The sequence below is a fragment of the Saccopteryx bilineata genome, chromosome 4 (assembly GCF_036850765.1).
Source record: "Saccopteryx bilineata isolate mSacBil1 chromosome 4, mSacBil1_pri_phased_curated, whole genome shotgun sequence".
Taxonomy (NCBI): domain Eukaryota; kingdom Metazoa; phylum Chordata; class Mammalia; order Chiroptera; family Emballonuridae; genus Saccopteryx; species Saccopteryx bilineata.
The window spans coordinates 287,134,247-287,152,455 of NC_089493.1; the positions used below are offsets into that span (position 1 = coordinate 287,134,247).

General features: G+C 62.6%; 1 protein-coding gene across 1 annotated transcript in view; it reads right to left on the minus strand.

Moving 5' to 3' along the window:
• GREP1 (glycine rich extracellular protein 1) overlaps positions 1-12,136 on the minus strand; it is a 46,639-nt gene extending 34,503 nt beyond the window's left edge. Inside the window, exons 1-7 of the mRNA XM_066276838.1 lie at positions 12,073-12,136; positions 11,819-11,848; positions 10,766-10,795; positions 10,105-10,140; positions 9,390-9,449; positions 8,894-8,947; positions 7,567-8,046 (exon numbers count right to left, since the gene is read on the minus strand). Coding sequence (XP_066132935.1) covers positions 7,567-8,046; positions 8,894-8,947; positions 9,390-9,449; positions 10,105-10,140; positions 10,766-10,795; positions 11,819-11,848; positions 12,073-12,136 — 754 coding nt within the window. The remainder of the gene's footprint in view (positions 1-7,566; positions 8,047-8,893; positions 8,948-9,389; positions 9,450-10,104; positions 10,141-10,765; positions 10,796-11,818; positions 11,849-12,072) is intronic.
• Positions 12,137-18,209: the final 6,073 nt, after the last annotated feature.

Sequence of the window (18,209 nt, forward strand, 5' to 3'; positions counted from 1 at the left end):
GGGGGAGGCTCTCCGAGCAGGGAACGGGCCAGGATGGGGGGAGGCTCTCCGAGCAGGGAACGGGCCAGGATGGGGGGAGGCTCTCCGAGCAGGGAACGGGCCAGGATGGGGGAGGCTCTCCGAGCAGGGAACGGGCCAGGATGGGGGAGGCTCTCCGAGCAGGGAACGGGCCAGGATGGGGGAGGCTCTCCGAGCAGGGAACGGGCCAGGATGGGGTAGGCTCTCCGAGCAAGGGACGTGCCAGGATGGGGGAGGCTCTCCGAGCAGGGAACGTGCCAGGATGGGGGAGGCTCTCTGAGCAGGGAACGGGCCAGGATGGGGGAGGCTCTCCGAGCCGGGAACGTGCCAGGATGGGGGAGGCTCTCCGAGCAGGGGACGTGCCAGGGTGGGGGAGGCTCTCCGAGCAGGGAACGTGCCAGGATGGGGGAGGCTCTCCGAGCAGGGAACGGGCCAGGATGGGGGAGGCTCTCCGAGCAGGGAACGGGCCAGGATGGGGGGAGGCTCTCTGAGCAGGGAACGGGCCAGGATGGGGGGAGGCTCTCCGAGCAGGGGACGTGCCAGGATGGGGGAGGCTCTCCGAGCAGAGAATGGGCCAGGATGGGGGAGGCTCTCCAAGCAGGGAACGGGCCAGGATGGGGGGAGGCTCTCCGAGCAGGGGACGTGCCAGGATGGGGGAGGCTCTCCGAGCAGAGAATGGGCCAGGATGGGGGAGGCTCTCTGAGCCCGGAACAGGCCAGGATGGGGGGAGGCTCTTCGAGCAGGAAACGAGCCAGGATGGGGGAGACTCTCCGAGCAGGGAACGGGCCAGGATGGGGGAGGCTCTCCGAGCCGGGAACGGGCCAGGATGGGGGAGGCTCTCCGCGCAGGGAACGGGCCAGGATGGGGGAGGCTCTCCGAGCAGGGAACGGGCCAGGATGGGGGAGGCTCTCCGAGCAGGGGATGTGCCAGGATGGGGGAGGCTCTCCGAGCAGGGAACGGGCCAGGATGGGGGAGGCTCTCAGAGCAGGAAACGTGCCAGGATGGGGGAGGCTCTCCGATCAGGGAACGGGCCAGGATGGGGGAGGCTCTCCGAGCCGTGAACGGGCCAGGATGGGGGGAGGCTCTCTGAGCAGGGAACGGGCCAGGATGGGGGAGGCTCTCCGCGCAGGGAACGGGCCAGGATGGGGGAGGCTCTCCGAGCAGGGAACGGGCCAGGATGGGGGAGGCTCTCCGATCAGGGAACGGGCCAGGATGGGGGAGGCTCTCCGAGCCGTGAACGGGCCAGGATGGGGGGAGGCTCTCTGACCAGGGAACGGGCCAGGATGGGGGAGGCTCTCCGATCAGGGAACGGGCCAGGATGGGGGAGGCTCTCCGAGCCGTGAACGGGCCAGGATGGGGGGAGGCTCTCTGACCAGGGAACGGGACAGGATGGGGGAGGCTCTCTGCGCACGGAACGGGCCAGGATGGGGGAGGCTCTCCGAGCCGGGAACGGGCCAGGATGGGGGAGGCTCTCCGAGCAGGGGACGTGCCAGGATGGGGGAGGCTCTCTGAGCAGGGAACGGGCCAGGATGGGGGGAGGCTCTCCGAGCAGGGGACGGGCCAGCATGGGGGAGGCTCTCGAGCAGAGAATGGGCCAGGATGGGGGAGGCTCTCTGAGCCCGGAACAGGCCAGGATGGGGGGAGGCTCTTCGCGCAGGAAACGAGCCAGGATGGGGGAGGCTCTCCGAGCAGGGAACGGGCCAGCATGGGGGAGGCTCTCGGAGCAGGGAACGGGCCAGGATGGGGGAGGCTCTCCGAGCAGGGAACGGGCCAGGATGGGGGAGGCTCTCCGAGCAGGGAACGGGCCAGGATGGAGGAGGCTCTTCGATCAGGGAACGGGCCAGGATGGGGGAGGCTCTCCGAGCCGTGAACGGGCCAGGATGGGGGGAGGCTCTCTGAGCAGGGAACGGGCCAGGAGGGGGGAGGCTCTCTGCGCAGGGAACGGGCCAGGATGGGGGAGGCTCTCCGAGCCGGGAACGAGCCAGGATGGGGGAGGCTCTAGGCTCTCCGAGCAGGGAACGGGCCAGGATGGGGGAGGCTCTCCGAGCCGGGAACGGGCCAGGATGGGGGAGGCTCTCCGAGCAGGGAACGGGCCAGGATGGGGGAGGCTCTCTGCGCAGGGAACGGGCCAGGATGGGGGAGGCTCTCTGCGCAGGGAACGGGCCAGGATGGGGGAGGCTCTCCGAGCAGGGAACGGGCCAGGATGGGGGAGGCTCTCCGAGCAGGGAACGGGCCAGGATGGGGGAGGCTCTCCGAGCCGGGAACGGGCCAGGATGGGGGAGGCTCTCCGAGCAGGGAACGGGCCAGGATGGGGGAGGCTCTCCGAGCAGGGAACGGGCCAGGATGGGGGAGGCTCTCCGAGCAGGGAACGGGCCAGGATGGGGTAGGCTCTCCGAGCAAGGGACGTGCCAGGATGGGGGAGGCTCTCCGAGCAGGGAACGTGCCAGGATGGGGGAGGCTCTCTGCGCAGGGAACGGGCCAGGATGGGGGAGGCTCTCCGAGCCGGGAACGTGCCAGGATGGGGGAGGCTCTCCGAGCAGGGGACGTGCCAGGGTGGGGGAGGCTCTCCGAGCAGGGAACGTGCCAGGATGGGGGAGGCTCTCCGAGCCGGGAACGGGCCAGGATGGGGGAGGCTCTCCGAGCAGGGAACGGGCCAGGATGGGGGGAGGCTCTCTGAGCAGGGAACGGGCCAGGATGGGGGGAGGCTCTCCGAGCAGGGGACGTGCCAGGATGGGGGAGGCTCTCCGAGCAGAGAATGGGCCAGGATGGGGGAGGCTCTCCAAGCAGGGAACGGGCCAGGTTGGGGGGAGGCTCTCCGAGCAGGGGACGTGCCAGGATGGGGGAGGCTCTCCGAGCAGAGAATGGGCCAGGATGGGGGAGGCTCTCTGAGCCCGGAACAGGCCAGGATGGGGGGAGGCTCTTCGAGCAGGAAACGAGCCAGGATGGGGGAGACTCTCCGAGCAGGGAACGGGCCAGGATGGGGGAGGCTCTCCGAGCCGGGAACGGGCCAGGATGGGGGAGGCTCTCCGCGCAGGGAACGGGCCAGGATGGGGGAGGCTCTCCGAGCAGGGAACGGGCCAGGATGGGGGAGGCTCTCCGAGCAGGGGATGTGCCAGGATGGGGGAGGCTCTCCGAGCAGGGAACGGGCCAGGATGGGGGAGGCTCTCAGAGCAGGAAACGTGCCAGGATGGGGGAGGCTCTCCGATCAGGGAACGGGCCAGGATGGGGGAGGCTCTCCGAGCCGTGAACGGGCCAGGATGGGGGGAGGCTCTCTGAGCAGGGAACGGGCCAGGATGGGGGAGGCTCTCTGCGCAGGGAACGGGCCAGGATGGGGGAGGCTCTCCGAGCAGGGAACGGGCCAGGATGGGGGAGGCTCTCCGAGCAGGGAACGGGCCAGGATGGGGGAGGCTCTCCGAGCCGTGAACGGGCCAGGATGGGGGGAGGCTCTCTGACCAGGGAACGGGACAGGATGGGGGAGGCTCTCTGCGCACGGAACGGGCCAGGATGGGGGAGGCTCTCCGAGCCAGGAACGTGCCAGGATGGGGGAGGCTCTCTGAGCAGGGAACGGGCCAGGATGGGGGAGGCTCTCCGCGCAGGGAACGGGCCAGGATGGGGGAGGCTCTCCGATCAGGGAACGGGCCAGGATGGGGGAGGCTCTCCGAGCCGTGAACGGGCCAGGATGGGGGGAGGCTCTCTGACCAGGGAACGGGACAGGATGGGGGAGGCTCTCTGCGCACGGAACGGGCCAGGATGGGGGAGGCTCTCCGAGCCGGGAACGGGCCAGGATGGGGGAGGCTCTCCGAGCAGGGAACGTGCCAGGATGGGGGAGGCTCTCTGAGCAGGGAACGGGCCAGGATGGGGGGAGGCTCTCCGAGCAGGGGACGGGCCAGCATGGGGGAGGCTCTCGAGCAGAGAATGGGCCAGGATGGGGGAGGCTCTCTGAGCCCGGAACAGGCCAGGATGGGGGGAGGCTCTTCGCGCAGGAAACGAGCCAGGATGGGGGAGGCTCTCCGAGCAGGGAACGGGCCAGCATGGGGGAGGCTCTCGGAGCAGGGAACGGGCCAGGATGGGGGAGGCTCTCCGAGCAGGGAACGGGCCAGGATGGGGGAGGCTCTCCGAGCAGGGAACGGGCCAGGATGGAGGAGGCTCTTCGATCAGGGAACGGGCCAGGATGGGGGAGGCTCTCCGAGCCGTGAACGGGCCAGGATGGTGGGAGGCTCTCTGAGCAGGGAACGGGCCAGGATGGGGGAGGCTCTCTGCGCAGGGAACGGGCCAGGATGGGGGAGGCTCTCCGAGCCGGGAACGAGCCAGGATGGGGGAGGCTCTAGGCTCTCCGAGCAGGGAACGGGCCAGGATGGGGGAGGCTCTCCGAGCCGGGAACGGGCCAGGATGGGGGAGGCTCTCCGAGCAGGGAACGGGCCAGGATGGGGGAGGCTCTCTGCGCAGGGAACGGGCCAGGATGGGGGAGGCTCTCTGCGCAGGGAACGGGCCAGGATGGGGGAGGCTCTCCAAGCAGGGAACGGGCCAGGATGGGGGGAGGCTCTCCGAGCAGGGGACGTGCCAGGATGGGGGAGGCTCTCCGAGCAGAGAATGGGCCAGGATGGGGGAGGCTCTCTGAGCCCGGAACAGGCCAGGATGGGGGGAGGCTCTTCGAGCAGGAAACGAGCCAGGATGGGGGAGACTCTCCGAGCAGGGAACGGGCCAGGATGGGGGAGGCTCTCCGAGCCGGGAACGGGCCAGGATGGGGGAGGCTCTCCGCGCAGGGAACGGGCCAGGATGGGGGAGGCTCTCCGAGCAGGGAACGGGCCAGGATGGGGGAGGCTCTCCGAGCAGGGGATGTGCCAGGATGGGGGAGGCTCTCCGAGCAGGGAACGGGCCAGGATGGGGGAGGCTCTCAGAGCAGGAAACGTGCCAGGATGGGGGAGGCTCTCCGATCAGGGAACGGGCCAGGATGGGGGAGGCTCTCCGAGCCGTGAACGGGCCAGGATGGGGGGAGGCTCTCTGAGCAGGGAACGGGCCAGGATGGGGGAGGCTCTCTGCGCAGGGAACGGGCCAGGATGGGGGAGGCTCTCCGAGCAGGGAACGGGCCAGGATGGGGGAGGCTCTCCGATCAGGGAACGGGCCAGGATGGGGGAGGCTCTCCGAGCCGTGAACGGGCCAGGATGGGGGGAGGCTCTCTGACCAGGGAACGGGACAGGATGGGGGAGGCTCTCTGCGCACGGAACGGGCCAGGATGGGGGAGGCTCTCCGAGCCAGGAACGTGCCAGGATGGGGGAGGCTCTCTGAGCAGGGAACGGGCCAGGATGGGGGAGGCTCTCCGCGCAGGGAACGGGCCAGGATGGGGGAGGCTCTCCGATCAGGGAACGGGCCAGGATGGGGGAGGCTCTCCGAGCAGTGAACGGGCCAGGATGGGGGGAGGCTCTCTGACCAGGGAACGGGACAGGATGGGGGAGGCTCTCTGCGCACGGAACGGGCCAGGATGGGGGAGGCTCTCCGAGCCGGGAACGGGCCAGGATGGGGGAGGCTCTCCGAGCAGGGGACGTGCCAGGATGGGGGAGGCTCTCTGAGCAGGGAACGGGCCAGGATGGGGGGAGGCTCTCCGAGCAGGGGACGGGCCAGCATGGGGGAGGCTCTCGAGCAGAGAATGGGCCAGGATGGGGGAGGCTCTCTGAGCCCGGAACAGGCCAGGATGGGGGGAGGCTCTTCGCGCAGGAAACGAGCCAGGATGGGGGAGGCTCTCCGAGCAGGGAACGGGCCAGCATGGGGGAGGCTCTCGGAGCAGGGAACGGGCCAGGATGGGGGAGGCTCTCCGAGCAGGGAACGGGCCAGGATGGGGGAGGCTCTCCGAGCAGGGAACGGGCCAGGATGGAGGAGGCTCTTCGATCAGGGAACGGGCCAGGATGGGGGAGGCTCTCCGAGCCGGGAACGGGCCAGGATGGTGGGAGGCTCTCTGAGCAGGGAACGGGCCAGGATGGGGGAGGCTCTCTGCGCAGGGAACGGGCCAGGATGGGGGAGGCTCTCCGAGCCGGGAACGAGCCAGGATGGGGGAGGCTCTAGGCTCTCCGAGCAGGGAACGGGCCAGGATGGGGGAGGCTCTCCGAGCCGGGAACGGGCCAGGATGGGGGAGGCTCTCCGAGCAGGGAACGGGCCAGGATGGGGGAGGCTCTCTGCGCAGGGAACGGGCCAGGATGGGGGAGGCTCTCTGCGCAGGGAACGGGCCAGGATGGGGGAGGCTCTCCGAGCCGGGAACGTGCCAGGATGGGGGAGGCTCTTTGAGCAGGGAACGTGCCAGGATGGGGGAGGCTCTCCGAGCAGGGAACGGGCCAGGATGGGGGAGGCTCTCCGCGCAGGGAACGTGCCAGGATGGGGGAGGCTCTCCGAGCAGGGTACGTGCCAGGATGGGGGAGGCTCTCCGAGCAGGGGACGTGCCAGGATGGGGGAGGCTCTCCGAGCACGGAACGGGCCAGGATGGGGGGAGGCTCTCCGAGCAGGGGACGTGCCAGGGTGGGGGATGCTCTCCGAGCAGGGAATGGGCCAGGATGGGGGAGGCTCTCTGAGCCCGGAACAGGCCAGGATGGGGGGAGGCTCTTCGAGCAGGAAACGAGCCAGGATGGGGGAGGCTCTCCGAGCAGGGGACGTGCCAGGATTGGGGAGGCTCTCCGAGTAGGGAACGGGCCAGGATGGGGGAGGCTCTCCGAGCAGGGAACGGGCCAGGATGGGGGAGGCTCTCCGAGCAGGGAACGGGCCAGGATGGGGGAGGCTCTCCGAGCCGTGAACGGGCCAGGATGGGAGGAGGCTCTCCGAGCAGGGAACGGGCCAGGATGGGGGAGGCTCTCTGCACAGGGAACGGGCCAAGATGGGGGAGGCTCTCTGAGCCAGGAACGTGCCAGGATGGGGGAGGCTCTCCGAGCAGGGAACGGGCCAGGATGGGGGAGGCTCTCCGAGCAGGGGACGTGCCAGGATGGGGGAGGCTCTCCGAGCAGGGAACGGGCCAGGATGGGGGGAGGCTCTCCGAGCAGGGGACGTGCCAGGATGGGGGAGGCTCTCCGAGCAGGGAACGGGCCAGGATGGGGGAGGCTCTCCGAGCAGGGAACGGGCCAGGATGGGGGAGGCTCTCCGAGCTGGGAACGGGCCAGGATGGGGGAGGCTCTCCGAGCAGGGGACGTGCCAGGATGGGGAGGCTCTCCGAGCAGGGGACGGGCCAGGATGGGGGAGGCTCTCCGAGCCGGGAACGGGCCAGGATGGGGGAGGCTCTCCGAGCAGGGAACGGGCCAGGATGGGGGAGGCTCTCTGCGCAGGGAACGGGCCAGGATGGGGGAGGCTCTCTGCGCAGGGAACGGGCCAGGATGGGGGAGGCTCTCCGAGCCGGGAACGTGCCAGGATGGGGGAGGCTCTTTGAGCAGGGAACGTGCCAGGAAGGGGGAGGCTCTCCGAGCAGGGAACGGGCCAGGATGGGGGAGGCTCTCCGCGCAGGGAACGGGCCAGGATGGGGGAGGCTCTCCGAGCAGGGTACGTGCCAGGATGGGGGAGGCTCTCCGAGCAGGGGACGTGCCAGGATGGGGGAGGCTCTCCGAGCACGGAACGGGCCAGGATGGGGGGAGGCTCTCCGAGCAGGGGACGTGCCAGGGTGGGGGATGCTCTCCGAGCAGGGAATGGGCCAGGATGGGGGAGGCTCTCTGAGCCCGGAACAGGCCAGGATGGGGGGAGGCTCTTCGAGCAGGAAACGAGCCAGGATGGGGGAGGCTCTCCGAGCAGGGGACGTGCCAGGATTGGGGAGGCTCTCCGAGCAGGGAACGGGCCAGGATGGGGGAGGCTCTGGGAGCAGGGAACGGGCCAGGATGGGGGAGGCTCTCCGAGCAGGGAACGGGCCAGGATGGGGGAGGCTCTCTGAGCAGGGAACGGGCCAGGATGGAGGAGGCTCTCCGATCAGGGAACGGGCCAGGATGGGGGAGGCTCTCCGAGCCGTGAACGGGCCAGGATGGGAGGAGGCTCTCCGAGCAGGGAACGGGCCAGGATGGGGGAGGCTCTCTGCACAGGGAACGGGCCAAGATGGGGGAGGCTCTCCGAGCCGGGAACGGGCCAGGATGGGGGAGGCTCTCCGAGCAGGGGACGTGCCAGGATGGGGGAGGCTCTCCGAGCAGGGAACGGGCCAGGATGGGGGGAGGCTCTCCGAGCAGGGGACGTGCCAGGATGGGGGAGGCTCTCCGAGCAGGGAATGGGCCAGGATGGGGGAGGCTCTCTGAGCCCGGAACAGGCCAGGATGGGGGGAGGCTCTTCGAGCAGGAAACGAGCCAGGATGGGGGAGGCTCTCCGAGCAGGGGACGTGCCAGGATTGGGGAGGCTCTCCGAGCAGGGGACGTGCCAGGATGGGGGAGGCTCTCCGAGCAGGGAACGGGCCAGGATGGGGGAGGCTCTCCGAGCAGGGGACGTGCCAGGATGGGGGAGGCTCTCCGAGCAGGGAACGGGCCAGGATGGGGGGAGGCTCTCCGAGCAGGGGACGTGCCAGGATGGGGGAGGCTCTCCGAGCAGGGAATGGGCCAGGATGGGGGAGGCTCTCTGAGCCCGGAACAGGCCAGGATGGGGGGAGGCTCTTCGAGCAGGAAACGAGCCAGGATGGGGGAGGCTCTCCGAGCAGGGGACGTGCCAGGATTGGGGAGGCTCTCCGAGCAGGGAACGGGCCAGGGTGGGGGAGGCTCTCCGCTTACCTGGCTTTGCAGGTTTCATTCCCCCTCCCAGGCCTAGGGAGCAACAGGGCAGCTGAGCCTCCTGCTCTCCCTCAAGAACCCACCCCTCTCCCTTAGTGGTTCCCTGAATCCAGCTCTGCCCGCAGCCTTCCCCCTCCCTGTACCCCAGGGTGGTGCCCCGGCACCCTCACCTGGCTGGGCTCCCAGCCCTGGGGAAGCGCCAGCTCCCGCTCCGTTTCCATATCCTGGGGAGACAGAGCCAGAGGGGAGGATAAGGAGGAGAAGGGGGTTGGGGATCCGAAGGGAGCCAGACAGATGGTGAGGCTGACAGAGGGATGGGCGTGGAGAAGGGGGTCTCGGCTGGCTTCTGGGGTTTCATACCCCCCTCAAAGCCTGGGGACAGAAATGCGGTAGGTAAGGGGGCCTCAGGGACCCAGTCCCTTCCTAGGGCTGCATGGCCATGCTGAGCTGAGGGGTGAGCAGGGGCATTTGGGGTCCCAGATGAGGTGGGGGTAAAGCAGGGATACCCTGTTCTGCTGTTCTCAAGCCGGATATCAGGAACCCTTATGGTCCTTCCCTCTGCCTCCAGTGAGCCACCAGTCCTTCCCTGGGGGTCCCTGGGAGAAGTCCCCCCTAATGCTGACTCAGCCCTATCCCCAAAATGCTATCCCTCTTCTTCCACCTCACCTGGCTGGGCTTCAGGACCCAAGAAGGCCCCTGCTCCTAGCCCATCCCCATTCCCAACCCCTGGGGAGACAGGCAGGAGCGGGTAAGAGAGGGGTAGAGTAATGGAGAGTCAGGGCATAGAGATATGGGGAGACAGGCAGGAGCGGGTAAGAGAGGGGTAGGGTAATGGAGTCAGGGCATAGAGATATGGGGAGACAGGCAGGAGCGGGTAAGAGAGGGGTAGGGTAATGGAGTCAGGGCATAGAGATATGGGGAGACAGGCAGGAGCGGGTAAGAGAGGGGTAGGGTAATGGAGTCAGGGCATAGAGATATGGGGAGACAGGCAGGCTTGGGGGCTCACTTGGCTTGTGGGGTTTTATACCTCCTCCAATGCCAGAGAAGGATATGGGTTAGTTGAGGGTTTCAGGAGACCCCGTTTCAGGGATGCCTCTAGAATACTGGCCCCAACCCCCTCCCTCATTCTTAGCTCGCTTCTATCTGTTCTGTAGCTATTCTGAGTAGAGGGCCTGTAGGAAGAGGGAGGAATGAACTGGGGAGGTTTGGGGTCCTAGCTAGGGTGGGTGTGCAGGATCCTTGAACCCAGCCAGAAACAGCAAGCCTGAAGGCTCCCAGTCTACATCCCCCCACCCCCAGAACCGTTCACCAACCCTGCTCCTCTCCTCCGAGGCCTGGGAGGGAGCAGGGAGAAGACCAAGCCAGACCCCATCATTCTCACCTGGCTGGACTCCCAGGCCGTTCCTGTTCCCAAATCCTGGGAGGACAGATAAAGGTGAGAAGTGTGAGAGAAAGATGGAGAGAGGCCCTGATTGGGTGGCTCAGTGGATAAAGCATCGTCCCAGCGCACCAAGGTCATGGGTTTGATCCCCAGTCAGGGCACATATGAGAAGCAACCAATGAGAAGCAACCAATGAGTACACAACTAAACTGAATAACTAAGTGGAGCAACGAGTTGATGCTTCTCTCTTTATCTCTCTCTCAAATCAATGGTGAAAAATATTTTTTAAAGATGGAGAGAGACAGACAGACAGAGAGATAGCTGGGGCTGGACAGGGCTCACCTGGCTTCTAAAGTTTAACACCCCTTGGAAGCCTGGAGGAGACCCAGGGAGCAGGAAGGGACCCAGGACCCACCCACCCCTCACTCAGCCTCACACGAAGCCTGCTCCCAACTGGCTTAGCCCAGGGAACATGCAGTTAGGGGCAGGGTACTGGGTTAGACGACACCAGAGCGGTCTTGATGGGTCCTTGGGAGAGAGGGAAAGTGTGTACAGGAGGGAAAAGAGGAGGCCTGTCAGAAGAAGTCTCAGGTGGGCTTCCGTGCCGTTCCCAGGCGTTTCTGAGATGGCTGCCCCCAAATCCCATTTGCCCACCCCTTACCTGCTCCCAGGCCACGGTGGGGGCTGTAGCCTGGAGGAAGAAAGGATGTATTGAGCCTAAGGGGGGGAGGAGGGGCCAGGAGCGAGGATTCTCTGCCCTCACTTGGGAGACTCAGAGCTGCCTCCCCCTCAGCCAGCTTTATCTGATTTGTAGCCACTCGGGCTCCCTAAGCCTGCAGGGTCAGGGAGAAGGGGGTAACTTAGGAGAGGGCCAAACCTGGATGCCTCCTTCCCGCTCCACAGAACAAGAATGCACCCCAGCCCAGGCCTCAGGGTCCCCTCTGGGCACAGGAGGAGCAAGGGCAGAACCCCGTGAGCAGACTGGTGGCAGGGGTCCCAAGGGGGCTGTCTGGGCAGCATGCCTGGGGCAGGCCCCCTACTCCCGCTGCCTCAGGGCCGTGTGTGCCTGGGGCAGGCCCCCTACTCCCGCTGCCTCAGGGCTATGTGTGTCTCTCCCCTCTGTTCTTACTAGAGCACCTGTGGGCCCTTCCTTTCTGGAAATTTCTTCTCCTCACCCTATGCCCCAGTCCTCCTCTCTGCTGGCCTGCCCCCTGCCCAGCCAGCCCCTCCAGGCAGCAGCTTTAATGCGCCGGGGAAGAGCCATCTGCCACCCTTAAGGTGCCACAGGCTGCTGTCGTGAAGATACTTCTGTGACACTCAGCCCCACCTCCCCTTCCTTGCTCCAGAACTCCTCTCTTCCCATCCTGTCCCACCTCTAAGCCTTTGTCCCTCTTGCTTCCAGGAATGTCTTTTCTCTTTCTTGTTACAACCCACCCCCACTTAAGATTCAGCTCTCGGCCCCTTCTCTGGCCCCGATATTCTCATCCCGAGCTGAGATTCTGCCCCTCTCACTCTGCTCCGAGGGGATGGGTCTGTCTCCCCACTTAAGCTGACCACAGACAAGACTGACTGCCAGGAAGACAGAGAGGGACCCTGTGCACGTCTAAATCCCAGAGCTGAGGAACATCTAGGCTCTTCCCCAGAGAGCTCCCAGACCCCTACAAGGAGAGACCAGGTCCTCTTCCTGGGCTCAGTGCTGGGAGGGTCCACTCACCTTTCCCTAGGCCAGGAGACAAAGGTAGCCCTGGGGAGCAGGGGGTGCTGACTTGGGGGGATCCCAGAGACAGAGAGGGGCAGGACTTTGGTATCTATACCCCAGCCCCCCAAAACCTTACCCAGCCCAGATTTCACACACCCAATCCTTCCTCTCTCTGGAGGCCCAGCCTCTGACCGAATGCTCTACCTATACCCCCAACCCTAACCCCAGCCTCCCGGAAACTGAAGCTGCCTGCCACCCGTCCTCACCGCCTTGTAGGCTTTCGGAAGTCAGACAGATCAGGAAAAGGGTTGCAGGGAGAGCCCAGGTGCCCATGATGCCCAGCAGAGTGGGAGGGTACAAACCCTTTGAGTCTTTAAACACTTCTGCGGGGCGGGGGCTTACCCAGGCCCCCTGCTGTGAGCGACAGAGGCTCTGTTGGCAGACCCCAGGGGGCCAACCCCCACCTCCTTCTGCAGCAGGAGTCCAGCTCCTGGCCTTGTCCCTGCCCCACCCTTCATCCATCACAGGTGCTGACAGCTGGGACAGGCCCCAACTTGGCCCCTGGGGCTCCTGTGGGGGGTACTGTACTGGGCCCTTTCTGTCAGGCCTTGAGCGCTCAGGTGTTACCTCAGCAGCTGGTGAAGGGCAGACAAGCACCGTGGCCACCAGTCCAAACACCGCTGGGAAGAGCGGGGAGCCAGGCCCAGAAATGTAGGCATGGCTGACGGGAGACTCAGAATGAGTTACTGTGTTACAGGGAGAGAGAGCAGAGCAAGAGCCAGAGGCTGCAGTGTTCAAAGGCCTGTGGCCAGGTAACAATGTAGCACACAGTATCTGACAGATACACTTGCCCACAGAAGAGAGGCAATAATATCCAGTCTTACCCTGAAGACTGAAGGTGGGACACTGGGAGATGAGCCTTTGTTCCCACCTGAGCCTCCCTCCACAAGGGACTGTGAGCACAGGGACGGGTCACCCCAGGCCCATTCTGTTTAAGGTTTCTCACCATTTCTTGAAGACTCGGCTAGGTCCCAGCCACTGTGGGAGGCCCTCCCGGCTTCACCGCCACCCCTTGCCGAAATACAGCAGTACTGACTCTAGTTTTGGGGGACAGACCTTTGGAAGGCCACTGCTTAGGGTGTGGTAAAAGCAGGATTAAAGGGGCAGGATTGCAAAGAGGGTACCTGAGGCGCTAGTAACCGCTCTCCATTCGTGGGGGGTGGGCAGATGGAGTCAGGCCAAGCGAAGGGGGCTCGGTGGGAGGATGAGAGGACAGGAGAGGCAGGCCTGGGAAACGCCAGGAGTCCTGGACACCAGCCCTCACTTCTTCCGGTGAGTCTGTGGACCCCACTGGGCTGGCTGGGGACAGCAGTGACTCAGGCCCCCGGACCCTAGTTCAGAAAGCCCCACACCCTATCTGCTGGCCTGCCCCCTGCCCAGTCAGCCCCTCCTGTCACCTGTGGCTAAAAAGTCTCCCGTCAGCTGTGGGGGCCTGGAGAGGGGCTTCAGTGAGGAGTGGGCCAGAGATGGTGAGTTTTGCTTCTTATGTGAGGCCTTTGCGCACACCGCACTTGTGGGGGCAGGTCCAGCCGCCAGCAGACTGCAGGGCGGGGCCTTTCCCAGGGAGCCCCTCCCTTGCAGTCTCCCCAGCACTGAGCTGAACCCGCACCTCCTCCCCCAGCCACCCTGGGACTGCATCCTTGCTGCTCTCTCTCCCCACGCATGAGACCCACACCCAGGTATCACACTCACCTCAGAGTGTGTGAACGCATGCACACACGTGCGTGCACACATACACACTCACACAACCATGCCTCTGGCACCCACCTCCCTTGACAGACCCACCTTTGCACAAGGTTCCTGCTGGGTGCCCTCAGTCTAGTGCCTGGCACAGCACCCACATGCCCACCACCTGCCCTGCCTGGCAGAGAGCTATGACCTGGAGCCCTGGCAGCTGGACCTTCCACTGGCTGCAGGGAGTGGCTCAGGGGTGGCCCCTGTCTCTAACCACCCAAGAGAGCCTGGGACATCTGGGACATTTCACTCAGGATCCCCAGGGTTTGCTTCACCTGCTCCTCCGCATGGCAACAGGGACTGGCTCCCTGGTCTCTCTATGGAGCGCAGCTGAGCGGACCCTGGGTTTTAGCTAGGTGTTGGATTCAGATTCATGTAGGGTTAAGCATCTGCTCTGTCTACCTGGGGAGCTTGAACAGGTCTCTGACCTCCCTGAGTCTGTTCCCTTTCCTCTAAAATGATGACGTTAATAGTACATGGCGTCAGGGTTATTGTGGAGCTACTTCAAGCCCCATTTCACAGATGGGGAAGCAGAGGTAGGGGAGAGAAGGGACTTGGCTCTGATTGTGTATGTCCTAAGCAGCAGGACTGGCGTTTGAAGTCAGGCAATCTGCCCTCACCCCCACCTCAGTCCACAGTCTTCTGCTCTCTGCTACTCCACACACTGCTGGCAGCAAGAGGCCCAGTCATTGCTTTGCTCTTTGCTGGCCCCACAACAGTCTGGGCCCAAGATGTCTGCTTTAGCGCTGGGATAGCTGAGGGCCCCCTATGCAGAACCAGACACAGACATCTGGCTCACCCTGCCGGGCGCCAGGGAAGCTTGGCTCAATAAGAGGCAGTTGGGGAGACCAGGAGGGGCCATGCGGGAGGTAAAGGCCAGTGCCTGCTTGGCCACTGCCAGAGGGAATGCCGGTGCCCACCACCACTGCCAGGCTGTCTGGCTGTTGGCATGGGCCTGTGGGAAATGCCAGCCAGCCAGGGGCCTCAGGCCAGCTTGATGCTGCTCGGGACCAGGGCAGGGCCCAGATGAGCACACACAGACCCTGCATTGCCACCGCCCCTATTCCCAGTACAGCTGGCCCCCTCAGCTCACCCTCAGTCCTAAACAGGCAGGGTGGGCCTGAGAGCACAGGGGGCTGACAGAGCCCGGGATGGAACCCAGGCCTGGGCTACCCTTTGCTTCCAGGCTTCAGGGAACCTAGTCAAGCTTCTAAGCAGAGGAGCAACTTTTGAGGGCCAGAGCTAGAAGCCCAGGGCAAGGTGACAGCTGGGGTGTTAAAAGTGAAAGAGGCCCAGGAAGTGCGTCACCTAAAATGACACAGCTTATGTCAATAGACTCCCATTCATCTGCCCAGGACAGCACCACCTGCCAGGGTGGGAATTCGAGAAGAATAGCAGGAAGGGCGGCCAGGGCAGACACCCTGTGAACCCACAGCTATGCCAAAGGCCCCTCAGGTCACCCTCTCAGCCCTTTATGTCAGCTTTTCAGCCCCATCCTGAATGAAGCCTCTGGGACACCTTCCCAGGCATCCCTAGGCACTCACATGTGCAAAGCTGACCTGTATTAACTCCCTCTCCTCTCCTACCTGACAGCGTATCTTACGCCAGTGGGAAATATGGCATGCATTCTGAACTGTGCACAAGATGGAGATGTACAATATAATAAATATTTATAAAGCACACACCTATGCAGCTGGCACAGAGGTCAAGAAATAGAACAGAGCCTGACCTGTGGTGGCGCAGTGGATAAAACGTCGACCTGGAAATGCTGAGGTCGCTGGTTTGAAACCCTGGGCTTGCCTGGTCAAGGCACATATGGGAGTTGATGCTTCCAGCTCCTCCCCACCTTCTCTCTCTGTCTCTCTCTCCTCTCTCTCTCCTTTTCTCTCTCTTCTCTAAAATTAATTTTAAAAAATTAAAAAAAAAAAAAGAAATCTTTAAAAAAAAAAGAAGACATGCTGTCATCTCACTTTGGCCTGACCTGTGGTGGCGCAGTGGATAAAGCGTCGACCTGGAAATGCTGAGGTCGCCGGTTCAAAACCCTGGGCTTGCCTGGTCAAGCCACATATGGGAGTTGATGCTTCCTGCTCCTCCCCCCTTCTCTCTCTGTCTCTCTCTCCTCTCTCTCCCTCTCTCTCTCCCTCTCTCCTCTCTAAAAATGAATAAATATAAATAAATAAGAAATAGAACAGAGCCAGCTTCCAAGATGCGCCCATCACAATCTCTTCTTTCTGGGGTAGCTGTTGGCACTTGTGGCCATTTCCTTGCCTTAATTCTGTTTGGTGGCCCTATTGAAGAACTTCCCGGAGAAAGTCTCAGTGGGGCCTGGTGCTGATGGCTGATGGGATGGGGTGTGAGTGGCTCAAGCTGGCTCTCTTTGCAGTTGGGATCCTACTCCAGGGCCAGGGTACAGGTGGGGCTTGGGGGCTTTCTCCTGGACAGAGTCCCAGCCAAGTGCTTTGGTCTCGAATCCTGTGGGCCTGTGCCTCTATCCCTGTGACCCCAGGGTGGGTATGGAAGTTTTAGATACCTCTCCTCCAAATTTCTCCTTTTGGCCCAGGCAGCTGCTTTAAAAACTACAAAACACTGTAAATGAGGGAGTGTAAACAACGAGTAAGCTATTGTGTTTTAGGCCTTGTGCTAAGCATTTCACATGTATTTTCTCATTTAGTGCTCATACCCCCTAAGGAGGTAGGAACTATTATTATTACCCCATTTTACAAATGTGGAAACAGGCTCAGAGATATGAAACAACTTGCCCATGATTGCACAGCTTCTGTGTGGCAGAGAAAGAGCCCCAATTTCCCTGACTCTAAGACCCATGTTCTAAGCTGCTATCTGTACTTTACATTTTAGTCATTCCACACAGTAAAATGTCCATTGGAAACATGTTTTTGAATTAAAAACATATTTTAAAAAGTCATTGCGTATTACATTTTCAAGAATGGGCAGTTGGGAGTCTTGGCCAAATAGCTCAGTTGGTTAGAGTATCATCCTAAAGTGCAGAGGTGATGCCCGGTCAGGGCAGACAGGAACAGACCAATGTTCCTGTCTCCTTTCCTTCCTCTTGCTAAAAAAATAAATAAATAAGAAGCAGCAGCTGCAGTGGTGGTGCAGTAGGCATGGGCAACAGCGGCGGCTGCCACCTGACTAGGTGGTGGTGCAGTGAATAGAGCGTTGACCTGGGATGCTGAAGATCAAAGTTTGAAACTCTGAGGTGGCTAGAGTGCAGGCCCATCTGGCTTGAGCATGGGCTCACAAGCTTGAATGCAGGGTTGCCGGCTTGAGTGTGGGGTCATAGACACGACCCCTATGGTTACTGGCTTGAGCCCAAAGATCACTGGTTTGAAGCCCAAGGTCTCTGGCTTGAGCAAGGGGTCATAGGCTCAGCTGGAGTCCCCCACCCCACCCTTAAGGCACGTATGAGAAAGCAATCAATGAACAACTAAAGTGCAGCAACTACAAGTTGATACTTCTCATCTCTTTCCCTTCCTGTCTGTCTCTGTCTCTAAAAAAAAAAAAAGAAGAAAAAAAGAATGGGTTTGTGGAAAGAGGCCCGAGTCCAGGATTCCTGGAGATGGAGTTGGTAGACGGGTTGGCAGCTGGAGAGGGGCATGCTTGCTTCTCAGGCCTCCTGGGGACAAGCCTGGGGTCTTTAACAAGGATCCGGATGAGTCACAGGGGCTGTGGCTGCCAGCGATGCTAATACAAAGGAAGAGTGCAAGGCAAGGTGGGGGTGCTGAGTCCTCCAGAGAATCTCTGGGTCTCCACCTGGGATGCCAGGCTTGCCTGTCCGCTGGAGAAGGTCGCTGAAGGGCAGATACTGTACTGCAGCAGGCTGGGAGCTCTGCAATCCATGACCTTTCAGAGACTTGGGGGATGGGTAGTCAACAAATAAAACAATAAATAGAGAGGATAGAATTTCAGATGGGGTTAAGTGCAATATGAAGATGAAGCAGGAAAGGGTATGTGATGAAATGCAGAGCATTCTAAGGAGGGTGGTCTGGAAGTATGACTCCCCTCCACCCTTTTGAATGGAATGAAAGGTCCCCTCCATGAAGGAGCAACCCCAGCTACACTAATGTTCGGAATCAGCACTTGCTCTGCTCCAGCCTCTGCTAAGCACATTAAGGGGATCATCCCACTCGAACGTGAGGAAAGCTCCATCAGTTCAATTTTTAGAGAGACTAATCCGAAATTCAGAAAGGCCCAGGGACGTTCCCAGGGGCGTTCGGCCCGGAAGGAGCTGAGGGAGGTGTGAGCTGAGCTCAAGTCTCAAATCCAATGAAAGGGAAGGGCTGCCACCGAGGTGGCTGAGGCCCGAAAGCAGGTCGGCTCCAGCCTGTCTGGAGGGCTTCCTGAAAGAGATAGCATTTCCTGGTTCCCGAAGTCGAAGCCGCGCGCTCCGCATTTCTGAGTAATGTCTGTCTGGCATTCCCACCGCATTCCCGGTGTGGTGCACAACGGGTGAGTGTTGTGTATGGGGGTAACCAGCGAGCCCAGGGAACTCCGCCCCGTCAGGATCCCAGAGGTCGTAGGGACTTCCTGTCTCGTCCTGACACCGCCTCTTGAGTTACACTTCTGGGCCAAAACGCGGTGACCGCTCCTTTCA